The 15,067-nt window shown below is 41.3% G+C and overlaps 1 protein-coding gene across 1 annotated transcript in view; it reads right to left on the bottom strand.

Moving 5' to 3' along the window:
* Positions 1-14,851, bottom strand: part of limk1a (LIM domain kinase 1a) — a 55,850-nt gene extending 40,999 nt beyond the window's left edge. The window contains exons 1-2 of the mRNA XM_084950003.1: positions 14,594-14,851; positions 11,458-11,557 (exon numbers count right to left, since the gene is read on the bottom strand). Of these exons, the coding sequence (XP_084806129.1) occupies positions 11,458-11,557; positions 14,594-14,651 (158 nt within the window). The 5' untranslated portion in view covers positions 14,652-14,851. The remainder of the gene's footprint in view (positions 1-11,457; positions 11,558-14,593) is intronic.
* Positions 14,852-15,067: the final 216 nt, after the last annotated feature.

Genomic DNA, 15,067 nt, shown 5'->3' with positions numbered 1-15,067 from the left:
GCACCAAAGTCTCAGGGATCTTCCAGAAATGCTCTACAGCAGCATGAGTTACCATGGCAAAATACCACAGTGAGAAACGACCCACATTAACATGATCAAAACCCAGGATTAATTCTAGTTACCTGGGTAACTTCATTAAATATTGCTTCATAGTTACAGGCCTTAGGTGTCTAGTATTTTAAGATTATTGTCATTGCCCTCCCCCCTTTATCCCTGGGTGTTTCCTTGCCCATACTTTGTACTGAGCCTAGACAAAAACTGCATTACCAGCAGTGGGTAACACAAAGTCTGTAGCGAGCAAAAAACGGTTTAAGTAAATTCTAGGGCCGGAAACGATTAAGCTAGGGGGCTAATATGTGTATAAGTGTAAATGTGTTAATAATGTCTGTTCAAACACCCACCTGTGATTATTTTCATGTTGGCGTGAAATAAAATAGCTCCCACTGCTGTTACTGTAGCTTACTGCAAATTCTGCATTCGCGTACAATGGACACAGGGGACCGGCGTGTCTATTACACGTTTTCTTGTTATAGCGGGTTGGGCTAGGATTAGCCTCCTTTGTCTTACTTTGTAGTTTGCTCTCTGTGATGGCCTGTTTCATTTTTGCTTCCTCTGTGTCTTCACTTCATTGATTGTGTTCAGCCCTGTCTCGTTTCCTGTGTCTTATTCCTTATCAAATTTCTGTGTGAGTATACACTCAGCACTCACTTTATTAGGTACACCTGGTTTTGTACTCCCACTGAGAACGCAACGTCTAGATGAACAGAATCAGCTTTCTGGGATTTCCTAACCCAGATGATTGATCATGTATCAAGACATTAACACAAATGTTTAGTCACCCAGTCACATGGCAGCAACTAAATGCTTTTAGGCCTGGAGACATGGTCAAGATGACTGGATTCAATAGAAAAGAATGGAAACAAACTTGTGTTTTTGTCACAGGCTGCCAGTATCAACGTGTCTAAAGATACAGTTTAAAATAGCTTCTTTGCCAAGTTGTCTGTTATGTGTGGACACAACACTGCTTAATTCTTGAGTGAGGTGCCTTTTATAAGCTTGAATGATCAGTGTTAAGTTGCTTAACAAAAAGGAAATTCCTCTAAAAATGCTCAGGTACAAGGACAGGACTTACATGAGTGAAAAAGCAGACGATTTCCAATGGAAAAACTCTGAAAGACCTTTGGAAAGCCTGCAGAACTACTGCTCAAGTACTGCTTTAAAAAAATTACAAGAAAGTCTAACTTGCAAGCAAAAACATAAAAAAATGAGGGACCGTTCAAGATTTCTGCAAAGCCCTATATATGAAAGGATGTACAGTATTTTCTGTTAGTCAAATACTTGTTTAATCTTTAACAAACCTTTATTTAAAACGACTTTGTTTTCCTGAGGCAGTTTTCTGTCCTTTCAGCCAACCACTACTTGACGTCAAGTCTCCGTCACATTCTGGAGCTTCTGTTACCAGGCAGAGTTCATCTGCAGGCGAAAGCAGCTGAGTCACTGCAGCCTCTTCATGCTTTCTGTCACTGACACAATGAGTATCGCAGAGCGCTGCCACCAATAAACGATCTCAAGCACTTTTTAAAATTCGACGAGGGCTGTAATGTTTGTCCTGCAGATGTGAGTAAGCGTGCGGGACAGATGGAGACATAAATGTGTGAGCCCCACAGTGCAGGCAGAGCAGCAGACTTAAAGTATACTCATCCTTCCTTAAACCATCATAAAAGCTCCATGTTTGTTGATAACACAGTGTGGAAACACATAAGCATTTGTGCACTATCAGCATCAGGAAAAACCCCCACTGCAGGTGATCAGACGTGCACATGTGTAGATGTGGTGGATGAATGAAGCGGATTTTATCTAAAATGCTAAATAAGCAGAAGCCTTTGGGGCGACGGTTGGGGTAGTGATTGTCAAGGAGAAATGGTTTTATTGCGAGCAGCAAGGGGCTGCAGTGCACTGGAGAGAAAATGCAGCAGCAGTCGAGTGTTCAGAGGGAAAAATAAATATTGATTTTCAGTTCAGCTTTATCTGATTTAATGAACTCATTTTATAGCAGTTTTATTTTTTATTCTAAATTAGAAAAGTCATTATTTAGCTTTACTGTAAGCTGGTGAATCAGACTACAAGACAAACACATGGCCGTGTCAGATGAAGAGCAGAAACCATCCTATCCCCTAAATCAGAGAGGCCATAGCAGTTTGAGGTGCACTCCTTTCATAGTGATCCTGATCCACACAATTTTTCCATGGAGTTAATTCCTAAATTTAAGGTCTTCAAATCAATGAAATTTACAAAGGGACTCTCACTGCCTTCTGACTCGTTATGGTCCTTTTAAGATATAATGAATAAATGAATAATTACAAATCGTGAAGCACTGAAACGTTCAGCATGTTTTAATCGGACTAGTGAACTCACCACAAGATAAAATGAGAAACGTTAGTGAAGGTTATTCAGTGCCGGGGCAGCAAGAAATTAACTACAAGCCATTGAAAACGCCATAAATGTTTTTATTATTCATCAAAGTACTGTTTATTGGGTGCTGGTTTAGCTCAGTGCGTTAAGCAGGCGACCACACGCCATACGGAAAAAAGCAACCGGCCCAACATCTGTCCCTGCTTTCGTGTCCTTTCTTCACTGTATCTATCAAATAAAGCTGAAAAAGGCCAGAAAAATGTGAAAGTACCGCAAGTGAGGTCAAAGGTCATGGCCAGTCTGTTTACGGTGATCAAGGGGGCCACAAGCCCAGATAAATGAGAAGGCTAGCTTCAGGATGGGCATCAGACGTAAAGTCAAATGGATCATATTTAAGAAAGAAAGCCTGTAACACATATCTGAGTAACAAATTACAACCAACATGTTTGAATAAATCAACATAATGGAAGTTTCAGATCAGTGTAGATGAATAAATATTGTGGATGCATTAATGTTGAAGAGTCTCTGTTTTGCAGTTCAGCTTTGATGTAAATGGAAAGGAAAAAAGGAAAGAAAAAAAAAAACTTCATACTGAGAGCTTGACTGCGATTTCCCATGAAGCCTAGCTCCTGCTGTTTTCAGAGGAAAACTTTTTTTTTGGGTTAGGATTTAAGCTCCAGAAAGTCCCTGTCCCACTCCTCACTTTCCCACCGATGTTCAACCTTCATTTACCATGGAAATCCATTTCTCTCTGAAGATCCTGTTCTAATTTCTATCCATTTGTGCTCTCGAGGGGGAAAACTCTCTTTTTACAGACTTCCATCACACACACAGCTTCTCTCCTGTTAATTCAACAGTTCTGGTGTGTGTAGCATCACTACATGGTCGAGGAGCAGAAGGGCTGAAAGCTACAAGCTGATATCTGACACCTCAAACAAGTGTGATGGAGCTGACACAGAGCTCACGTATGAATCAGCTACACGAGGCTCTTGACAGCAGATAACACAAGTAAAAGTGCTTTTACTTTAAAAGTCAGGGTGGAAAAAGCATGCACAGAAACCTGCAGCAGCCCTTCTCAGTCAGATGTAACTCCCTATCTGTGCTCACCGTGCATATAGATACCACAAACCATTGTGGACTCAACCCTACGCCAGGATGCCCTCCTCAGATTTCCCATTCAGATATCTGGCCAGGAGGAAATCATTAATGACCCACTCAGAGCTGAGTTTCAAGCCAACCCACTGACCAGCTCGGATGAACTGACGAAAAGAGGCAAGACTCGAAAACGCAGCTGGACATTTACTACCTTTACAGCCGGTCAAAATCAATAGACAATAAAACTGAGTCAGTGCAACTATGAAAAGCTACTATCAGTGAAATGTGGCTTTTTGATTACATGTGATGCCCGTTAACAATGACCAAGAAGAGGTCTCCATGCAAATTTTTTGCACTGTAGATGAGATACAGCTGCACTGTGCCACCTGTGACCAGTGGAGGCACTGCGAGTGTGTTTGAATGTAAGCCGATCCAACTGATGGCAGCTACACCGTTCGGCCAACAGATTTAGGCAGCAGCACCAGCTCTGTATTAGTATTTGTTTCTGTATAACCCCGAAGATTCTTCAACCTTTAAAATTCTCTTTTTAAAGAATTTATGTCTACACATGTGGTGATATCATCTGAGTAATTTACTGATCAAAATTTAAATGAAGGAAAAACAATGTGGTATTAGAAAAATGTGACCATTTCAACTGCTCCTCATCTCTGTTCGAAGACAGGTGACACTGCATTATCCACAGACTGACATTATAAGAAAGACATAACCACCAGGACCTCCATGCCTGCCATTACTTTAGGTTTTCCAGGATATCTCCAATGACCTTTTGCTATATTGACCCTCAAACTTTATTTCAAATACTAAGAATAGGTGAATTAGTAAGTTTTTGTCTAATATAACCAAAGTTGCCAGTCCCCATATTAAACACAGTTTCTACCTGTGTGTGGGCAGCTATCGGCCACAGGTGTATAAAATGAAGCACATAGCCATGGGGTCTGCCTTTACAAAAATTTATGAAAGAACTGTTTGCTCTAAAGAGCTCCTTAAATTAAGCACTGCTTAAAAGGACGTCACCTCTGCAAGTCATTTTGTGAAACTCCTTCCATCCTAGATGGAGCGATCAACTCTAACTGGTATTACTGCAAAGTGTAAGCTTTTAGGAACTCCATCATGAAGTGGCAGAGTGCATAACGTTACACAGTACGTAAAGGGTACAATGCACCTCACCAACGGTCTGCGTGCCGGGAGTTTCATTGCATGTGTTTCCCATGGCCAAGCAGCTGCTGTATATATAATCTTCGGTGGCCCAGCACATTTGTATAATGTCTGAGGAGTATGCTACAACAGACTGGGAAAAAGTCTTACAGCACGGACACAATCACAGCAAAGTTGGTTAGCATGCTGCATCTATAAACAGTAAAGGTGGATGAACTACCAAGTACCTCACGTTCACTTCTAAAAATGGGGCAGAGATCTCAGGGTGCCCTGTTCCTAACAGCAGACCGTATTATCTGTCTTCAGAATACACAAACATTACAAATTGATGTAAAAACTGACCACAGGAGTCTGTTTGAATTGACTCACTTGCAGCCAGCCTCAAGTGGGCACTGGATGAATTGTAGTTTTTGTCTCGTCTGCATTGCCTGTACTTTTTCATGATAGCGCACCCGAATCTGTGAATACACATCGGTGTCTGAGTTGCATTCAGGGTAATGTAGACAGTGTGGTTGGGAAAGGGGATAACAAAGTGTGGAATAAAAAAAACACATTAAAAAAACTGTTTATACAACAGTTTGAAAAGCTGGTTTTCAAACTGCTGAGGATGAATTATAGTACATATGGAGGAAGTCACATCTGGTAGTCACATCTGTTATACGTGACCATCATTGACCCTGTTTGACCTACAGTGCTTATTTTGGCTTTAGTTAAGACATTTTTAATCCTGACGTCAGTGCACTTCATTATTTATGCATTTAATTTACTTCTATGTGTAAACCATTGTGTGCATGTGTTTATATGCACTGTTCTGCCTGAGCTGTTTACTATCTTGGTCAGAACCCACTCAGAAATCATCTTTTCAATCTCAGACTATTTTTTATTTTCTTAATTTATTATGAAATAAAAAAGATAAAGTAATACTCATTTCTTCAGAAGTGATCAGAGGCACAGAGGCTGACTTGTGAAGCTTTGAGTGCTTAAACAGCAGGAGGACTCCTCAGCGAGTGGCTGTTTGTTCTCCTGCTTCTCACAAACAAGGTTATCTCCATGAAGGATGTGAGATGAGTAGAGACGAGAGAAAGAGAAGGAAACGTTACATAAGATCATCAGTAAGAAAAGCAGCGACAGCATGTGTGTCCTGTTAATCAAAAAAACTAAACAGTCATTTAAAAATAAGCCCACTTTTAAAGTTAATAATCTCCACTCGCGAAACTAAGTGACAGTCCTGGACTGTTTATATCCAGTTTGGTTTAATTAGGAAAATATTAAATAATGGATGTTGAATATGGAGCTGCCAAGCAGGAAGAAAAGAGGAAGACCACAGAGAAGATAAATGGATGTAGCGACGGAGTACACACAGAGGGTTGGTGTGACAGAGGATTTTAGGCATAGGGTGAGATAGAGGCAGATGAGCCGCTGTGGCGACCACTAAAATGAGTAGCGAAATGATGGAGGAGAAGAAGAAGAAGGGAAATCTACAGAATTAATATGTTTACTACAGGGAAATTCCTCCCAGAAATCTGCGTGATTATTTCTGGTATTTTACAAAAACACATTTTTCCTTGGCTCTGCCTTGCTGAAGGAATCGATCACCATTAGTGCATCTGAAACATCTGCGACTGCGTCTTAATTTGTCTGCTCCGAGCTTCGTGTCACATGACCCAAGGCGGCTGCATTGACTGAATGTTAAGTGACGCCTGCACTTTAACTTTCTTTTAAACTTAGGACAGCATGCAGCAGTCTTAACATAAGAGCTCCTAATGAAAGATATTTAACAGAGAGGATGAAAAGTAACAGGAGACGAACAACACTCTTTGCTTTCCTTTCAGACCATAAAGTCTTTTGTGATAGCTGGAAGCTTGTTTATACAGAAGAAGACTGACCTATTAAATATTAAATCTATTTAATGAATGGATGGGTCTGGACTCTAATGCAAGCTCCAACATTTGATATTCAGTTGCAGAAATGTTAAAAACTTCTGTGTTTTGTCTACCAGGATAGGATCAGTTCTGCTCATGAAAATCAATTAAAATTCAAAAATGTTAATAGATTTCTTTCACACAGAGACACACACAGTCTCTCTGCCCACACACAACATGGTGTAGTGCAAGTTACCAGAATCTGAGTCTGAAACTAAAACCTGCTTGTTCATTTCTCCAAATCCACAGACCGTAGAAATGTTCATATGGGGGTGGCTTTAGGTTTGACGCAAGAGTTCAACCAACGTGTGCTTCATCGGAGTAAGAACGACTCCCTTTGGTTGACTAGGAGAAAAAGTCTTGAGCAACTTCAGGTATGCGAGTGCCTCTATTTATGAGTTGCTCTGGTTTGTGTAAATAAAATTGCGTAACAGGTTTTCAGACAGGTCAAGTCTGAACGTTTCTGTAACTATCTGTAATGAAGTCAAAGTACAGAGAACAGCACTCATACGGTAAACTTAAAGACAATATTTATGTTTTATAAGTATTGTATGTTTTTAGGAATTAAATAAAGTTTTATTTATACATGCTGTTTTTGTTGTTATTGGCCTTTTGCACACTAGGGGGCAGTTACCTGCTGGGTTACTGCATTTAAGGGGATTTAAGGGGAAGGGGTTAAATCGTTCAGGTCAAAAATGCAACAGTTAACAATGTAAGGTTAGGCTGCATAACTGATAGTCAACTGGGACAAGAATTGCATGAAGAGGCGAAGGCAAAGTTTGGACTTGTGAGTATTTGAGCGCACAGCTGTGGAGCACGCGTCAGAAACTGCTTAGGTAATGTGGCGCCAAGTACCAGCTTATTAGAAAGCTGTTATGGCAAGTCTTGATCACATGACCTCAGAAGCCTACTGGGGACATATGGATGTAAAAGTTGTCTGATGTTTGCTGGTGCTTGTCCACGCAGAGCTCCAAAAGCAAAAACCAGAATCTTAAAATGGACTCTGAAGCTAATGGAACTGAATTAACAACAGTGCGACACGTGAGTACTTAGAAAAATAGTTAAAAGTCTTGCATCCATGATGAAATCCAGATGTGATGAGGTCAGAGCATGTCGCAATGGAACTCAGCTTGGGGGTATTTCTTAAGTGATAAAAAACAGGAGCAAACCAGAGATTTCACGTAAGCATCCAGAGTGAAAGGAGAGTCAAAGGTCATCCCAAGGTTCCTGACAAAAAATGTAGCAAATGTGGCCAGGGGACCTAGTTTTCATTAAATCTGTCAGGAGCACAAACAAGCACTTCTGTATTCTCTTCATTACATTGGAGAAAAAGGTCTACCATCTAACTTTCAATGGCGCCTGTAGCTTAAAAATATTGTGTGGCTTAAAAGAGAGATACAACTGAATGTTATCTGCACAGCAATGATAGGAAAAGTTTTTAAAAGTGCTCAAAAAGTACTGAAGAGGGAACAAATATAAAAGAAACAGTAAAGGTCCCAAAACAGAACCTTGTGGCACACCATAGACAAGAGAAGTGGAAACGGACCTGAATTATTACCCATCTCCACTTTTCTCATACACGATGGGTAAAATAGTTACATAAAAATAATCGAGTACGCATATGTTGTGAGCAAAATGTTAAAGGAGACACTTATAAGTGAGGAAAATTACAAAATGTAATGGCTTAGGGTTAGAGTTGACTCAGCTCTCAGAGCGTTGAATGTCATTTTTCAGAAGCACACATTTGACTGTGAGCCAGTCAGGACTTGTTTAAACCGCTAGTGACTTTGTGTCTATGTGTATCTGCATCTTTTACAATTTCTTCACTGTGAAGGTGTCATGACGTTGTAATTTTACAGGTCAACACTAGAGAAGATGTCTCAACAGCCACAATGCCAATGTCTGTCTTTGGAAATATTATTCTGGTGCCCTTTGCTCAGTGTTTGTGAGTTAGATCACACCCATCTTTAAACTCCAAATTTTCATTTTGATCTCAGCTACGCACCTGTAAAGTTTCATTACTGCATCATGTGAAGGTTTCGACATTATCACTTGTCTGACGCAGGTCTGAAGCCAGGACTAGTTTAGGTTATGTCTGTTACAGAATTCATCAAAAACTAAAAGTACAAGAAAACACAGCAAAATCTGAAACTTTACCTTTATCTTCACCAATAAAAATGAAACACTTGTGAGAAAAATACAGATCAGATTTAAGGAGATTTTCTTAGAAAAGGTGGTGGGAGGAGGATACTTGTGTTAGCATTACAGTGAAGAAAAGATTAAACAAGGAACAAGATGTGATTATGGGCAATAACATGAAAACTCAATGTTTTCAGGGAATTTTAGCTCCTCGAAAAAAAAGAAAACACAAGCAGGCACAGACATGCCTGGGAACGAGTCTGTAACAGTAGCGCTTCACTGTGATGTCAGCTATTTCCAGGAAATGCTGCAGTACAAAGCCTACATTGAAACCACAAAAAACTAAACTTGTTACACAACTTGCCAGCTATTTCTCCCATTTAATATCTTTATTACAGTTTCCCAAGGTAATAATAATAATAATAATAAATTTTATTTATGAGCGCCTTTCAAGTCACCCAAGGACACTTTACAATAGGATAAAACACTTAGTAAAACAATGGCAGAATAAGAACAATAAAATAAAAGCACAAGATAAAATGAACAAACAGTGGATTCACAGTGAATATGCAGATTTGAACAGATGAGTTTTGAGTTGGGATTTAAACTGGGGGAGAGAACCAATATTTCTTATTTCAGGGGGCAGAGAGTTCCACAGCCTGGGAGCAGAGCAGCTGAAAGCTCTGCTTCCCATGGTGGTGAGGCGGAAGGAAGGTACAGTAAGCTGGATAGAAGAAGAAGAACGAAGTGAACGGGCAGAACAAGTGGTGGTTAACAGGTCAGAAAGGTAAGAAGGAGCGAGGTTATGAATGGCCTTGAAGGTGAGCAGAAGAAGTTTGAAAATTATCCGGAATTTCACAGGGAGCCAGTGAAGTTCCTGAAGAACAGGGGTGATGTGCTGGTAGGAGGAGGTTCTGGTGATAATGCGAGCAGCAGAGTTCTGAACCAGTTGAAGCTTATGAAGGGATTTTTGGGGGAGACCATGCAGAAGAGAATTGCAGTAGTCAATACGGGAGGTAACAAGACTATGTACAAGAATGGACGTAGACTGGGTGGAAAGAGAAGGAAGCAATCTGTTAATGTTACGTAGATGGAAGTAGGCAGAACGGGTGAGATTATTGATGTGAGATTTATAGGAAAGTGAACTGTCTAGGATGACACCAAGGCTCTTAACCTGAGGAGAAGGGAAAACTGTGGAGTTATCGATGGTGAGTGAGAAATGGTTCGCCTTCAAAAGGTTGGATTTGGTGCCAATAAGGAGGATCTCAGTTTTATCCTCATTGAGCTTTAGAAAATTAGAGGTAAACCAGGATTTTAACTCGGATAGACATTCTGTAAGGGAAGAAGGTGGGAAGGAGGAATCAGGTTTGCAAGAGAGATATAACTGGGTGTCATCAGCAAAACAGTGAAACTGAAGATCAAATTTGCAGAAGATGGTACCTAGAGGGAGGATGTATATTATAAAGAGAAGAGGGCGAGAAGAGAGGAGAAGAGAAGGTGATATGAATAAACTGCTTTATCTAACATCCTGAAACCTGATCATTTTTTAATCGCACAGTCATGTGAAAAATCAAGTTTCTCACGGGACTCTCTGCAGTCCTGTGAGAAATAAATATGCCCCATGATTCACTAGCTCATTAAACCACCTTTAGTAGCAATAACTTTATCAGTCTCTCACATCTCTGAATTTTGACCCACACTCCTTTACAACATTACATCCGTTCATTGAAGTTTGCAAGAATTTTTTTTCTTAAGGTCCCGCCACAACATTTCAGTTCGGTCTGGACTTTGCTGCTGTGTTTGGAATCACTGACCAGTTGCACGACGCAGTTTGCGTCAGTATTTAGCTGTCGGATGGATGGCCTCATATTTGACTCTAGAATACTTTGATGTACAGAGAAGTTAATCATCAGCTTAATACCTAATAGGTGCCCACGTTCTATGCTTGGAAAACAAGCCTAAATAATCACCCTCCACCACTGTGCCTGTTTGCTGCTATGAGGTGTTTGTACATTACAGCCAAACATGCCCAAAGGACATTATTCCAGAAGCCTTGTGGTTTGTTCAGATGAAACCTTTCAAGCTTAAGCCATGCTGTCGTGCTCTTAAACCCACACTGAATGCTTCAGACCTGTAAACTGATGATCAGACAGACAGTGGATATGATTAGCAACATCCGGTTACTGCTTAGCCTTTATTTTCCTGTGGAACCAGTATTTTAAGAAAAAAAGGGTTTTCACTGGACTGTGGACTCACAGGACTTTTAAACACTGAAAACAGCAAATATTTGGTATTTTTATTTTATTTTCTAGGGTACTTTTATGCCTTATATGTGCAACCATTAACTCACTTCACTCACTCCTTCGCTGTCCTTTAAAGCAGTAATAATGAGTGATATATTAATCACAGTAATATACCATTCAGCAGACACTTGGTAACCGGCTGTTGAACACAGTGGAACATTTAGCAGCTAATTGATAGGTAGAATTCCCCCTCTGGTCGACTCTATGAACAGCGCTAAACACCAGCGAACTTTTGACCTGTATTTGTTCTAGCTGGATGGACTTGTAGGATGGATAAATAAGCAAGATGCACTGTGATATTTCAGTGTTGTTCCCAAGTGGCCAAAAACTCAGTGAGACTTAAAGACGTGTGTGCACTCAAAGTCTGGGTTTATATGTTGAGTCTGGTTTGCTGTTTGTGCTGAAAGTACCTGAAGCAGACGGTATGCCAGTCATTGTTAAGGGCCTGGAGGTACTGCTCATCGTAGATCCTCTGTTTGCATCCCGCGCACACGGGCAAACTTCCTCCAGCTGTAATGACAGGAGACCGACGTGCTGATATCACCATATTAAAGCTCATTAAACATAAAGTTATAAACAGTTCGTACAAAGAGATGTGTGTTTGTGTCTCTGTCTGTATGCCATCTCCATCGCTTATCTGGCTATGCAAATTATCACTGCTGGTTTATAACCCAGCTCTAAAAAAACACAACTCAAACAAACACACCACACAGCGTCTCCTCCATCGTTACCACCAGAGCAGAAACGATGTACCATCTGAAGGGGCATTTTTAATGAGCATACGGCTCAGCAGGGGCAAAACCACTAATTTGCTGCATTGCCCTGTTTAATAGAAAAACTCTTGTTTATTAAAAAAAATCATAACATTTAAAGAAACACAATTTTTTGCCTAGAATTATAGGATAATATTCAAACTTTGGCAATGAGAAAAATTGAAATATTATGACCAAAAGGCATAAAACATCCAGGTTTCCAAAGGTAGTTATGATCAGTAATAAAAGGCTTTTATTTTACTTTTCCAAACCTACCTCTAATTGGATGTTTTATCCCTTTTTTCTAGTCATAAACTTTCCATTTTTTTTGTTGTTTTGGGTTTTTTCCCCACAATTTACCTGTACAAAAGGCCACAGAATGAGCCACAGCACAAGTATTTACGATGTTCTACCATAACCTTGCTCAGAAGGGTATGAGGAAACGGTGGAAACACTGTTTTTGGCAGCTCTACAGCTGCTCTATAGTGTAATGGTTTACACATATCTCTATCACACGAAAGATACCTGGTTCAGTCTCAGAGGAGCAACAGACCCACTTGGGTGTCACATCTAGTGTTAGAATCTGCCACGTCAAACATGTGGAGCTCCCTGCTGTGGCGACCCCTTTGTGAATAAGGGAGCAGCTGAAATGAGCTATTCTATTAAGCAAGCTTGGCTAACAAGTCCAAAACTAATCGAGTGTAGAAATCAGGGTGATGATGATGCTGCATTGTATTTGCCTCGGAACTTCAGATTAAGGGGGGCCATTCCAGATGAAAATTCCCAACTGGAAACTCAGAAATTCCTACTTTCGACTTCAAATTTAACGCACCATGAGTGTGGAGGCGTGGGTGCCTGTTGTAAAAGCAGGAAACGACACAAAGAAACTAAAGAGAAACTGAGATGATGCATAAAACGATGGCAGGTAGATGTGCGCTTTTAAAATAATGTAGTTATCGTCAAAACTGCTAATAACATAGTTAATAACATAGTTATTAGCAGGCTAATAACATGCCTGCTAATAACATTTTATAATTTCCTTACAAAATGCAAACTAACGCAGAAAAGAAAAGTAAATTAAACAGAATTTAAACCAGACATCGGCTTTCTTCTACTTCTTTCCTGATAAGAGTCGTTTCCATGAGAGGAATCTTATTAGCTGCAGATCAAAGATTCCAACTCTTAGGAAAATCTTCATTATGATTAGAGTTTCAGGAAAAAAGCAATTTGGCAGAGTTGGGACGATTTATCCTGCAGTAAGGGTTCATCTGGTGCAAAGGGCGAGGCGGCGGCCAACGTTATGCTGTGTTAGATGCATTTGTTGCCTGAGTTAATTTGCCTAAAAAAAAGCCACACGGCAAGACTCAGTAAGTAACAGCAAACACAAACATGGCAGCCAGTTGAAAGCATTCCATCCGTGGGGATGCTGTTTTGATTTGTAAAGAATGAAACTGCACAGATGCTACTGCTTCAGGTTCCCCCGCATTACTCTCACTGCTGAGCTCCTGAACTTGCAGTACACCCAAGAGTAACATCACGACTGTCACCTCAGAGTAACAGCCGAGCGTAGCACCTCTTCATCATGGCATTTCAACAAGAAGTAACAAGAGTACTTCTCCACATACAAAGCAGCTATAAAGAGGCCCAATTTTGACCAAGGTTAAGTTCAAAAGTGCCACAACATGAAATCTGGATACTGGTGGAAGAGTCTTGATAAAACTTAACTCTGCACAACAGCTTCAATTATTCATCCATCCTGTGAACTGAAAGCCATTTTGGCAGAGCTTTGGGTGCTGATGTCTGGTGCTAATGCTTTTCTTCTTCACTCCTCCAGCCTTCTCTCTTTAAACACTTTTTTTTTACCATCTTTTTTTTTTTTTTTTTAGCATTTTTTATTGTGGAGCATTTCTCTGCATGATCTCTTTCCTCCTGTTGACTTCAGAGAGGGCTGCCAAGGCAAACAGAAACACACCTACATTCTGGCACAAACTGTAAAACCTGTGCAGGTACAGGTGCGTAAGCCCCGCCCGCTCTGACCTAAAGCAGACATTTCCAGATTAGCTAACCACACTGCAATGCAAAGTGAAACCTTACATAGGACGCCCATTGTTCACCTCAGTGAAGCTGACTGACAGCTCGGTGTGCACAGTTATCTCACACCACATGCCAAAATACACACACATAGATCAACAATGTGGTTTACCAGCTGTTCGAGCCATAGCTTCCTGAATCACTATCCAGAAAACAATGAATTAAAAAAACATACAATTAAAACACCTTCATTAATAATGAGATCAGAAGGTTATCTGGCTGCTTTATACGATTAAATCTACACCGGTCACACAACTAAGTTAATCATGGAGTCTGTGGGAGTCTTAGTTTGGTGCAGGCACAACAGGAAACTCTGCCACCTGTGTGTTTTCACACAGCATGAAGGAAGCTCTTAAAGCACAGTTACTTCTCATGTAACAACCTGTTTATAAGCACTGCATGTTGGATTATTGGAGAAGGCTGGCGGCAGATGAAGAGTGTGGTGGTGGTGGCCTGAGGGTGAACGTTGCATACAAACATGCTGGCCGCATCCACTCGAAGAATGGCTTCATCTGCGGCACAGCCTGGCGCTCCCTGCACACGAACCTATTTCGGTACAGTAAACACAGAAACGGTGCAGTGTGCAGCTTTTTTTTTTTTCTGTTGGAGCATCTTCTGCGTTTCGAGGAGCAGGGAGTGCGCCGTGGTCTCCGCATCGCCCGCCCCAAAAGCCGAAGCGCGTAACCAGCACGCAGGTCCTTACCTTCCTCCTCTCCCATGCGTTCGTCCTTCCAGGTGCAACAGAGCAGCATCAACCTCATTCACACGCGGAGCTCCGGGAGAGAGCCAACTGCCTCTGCTCGACGGATAAACGGTGTTCACCTACACACACCGCAACGCGCCCGGGGGTCGTGTCGCTGCGCGTCGGTCGCTCCCTGCGGCGGCCCACACAGCTTCCTTCTGCCCGCTGCCTGCACGTTTCTGCGGCGCTTCATTCAAGAGAGGCGCTGACCAATGAAGCTGCCGAGTGGGAGTGCCAGTGCGGAGGAAACAGGGGGCTGGCCAACCACAAACACGCCCTGCTTACTAAAGTCTGGTGGAGGAGGGACGGAGGGGAGAGGGGTAGGTGGGGGGAGACGGCGCAGAAACGCCACCATAGTAACTACAAGATAACTACAAGTAGACAGAGTGCGCTCTTGTAGAAAGGCAGGTAAAATATTAACGCGTTGATGCATGA

Source organism: Perissodus microlepis, chromosome 14 (genome assembly GCF_051167445.1).
Source record: "Perissodus microlepis isolate ML-2025 ecotype Zambia chromosome 14, ASM5116744v1, whole genome shotgun sequence".
Lineage (NCBI taxonomy): Eukaryota > Metazoa > Chordata > Actinopteri > Cichliformes > Cichlidae > Perissodus > Perissodus microlepis.
This window is presented reverse-complemented; position numbering and strand designations above follow the sequence as displayed.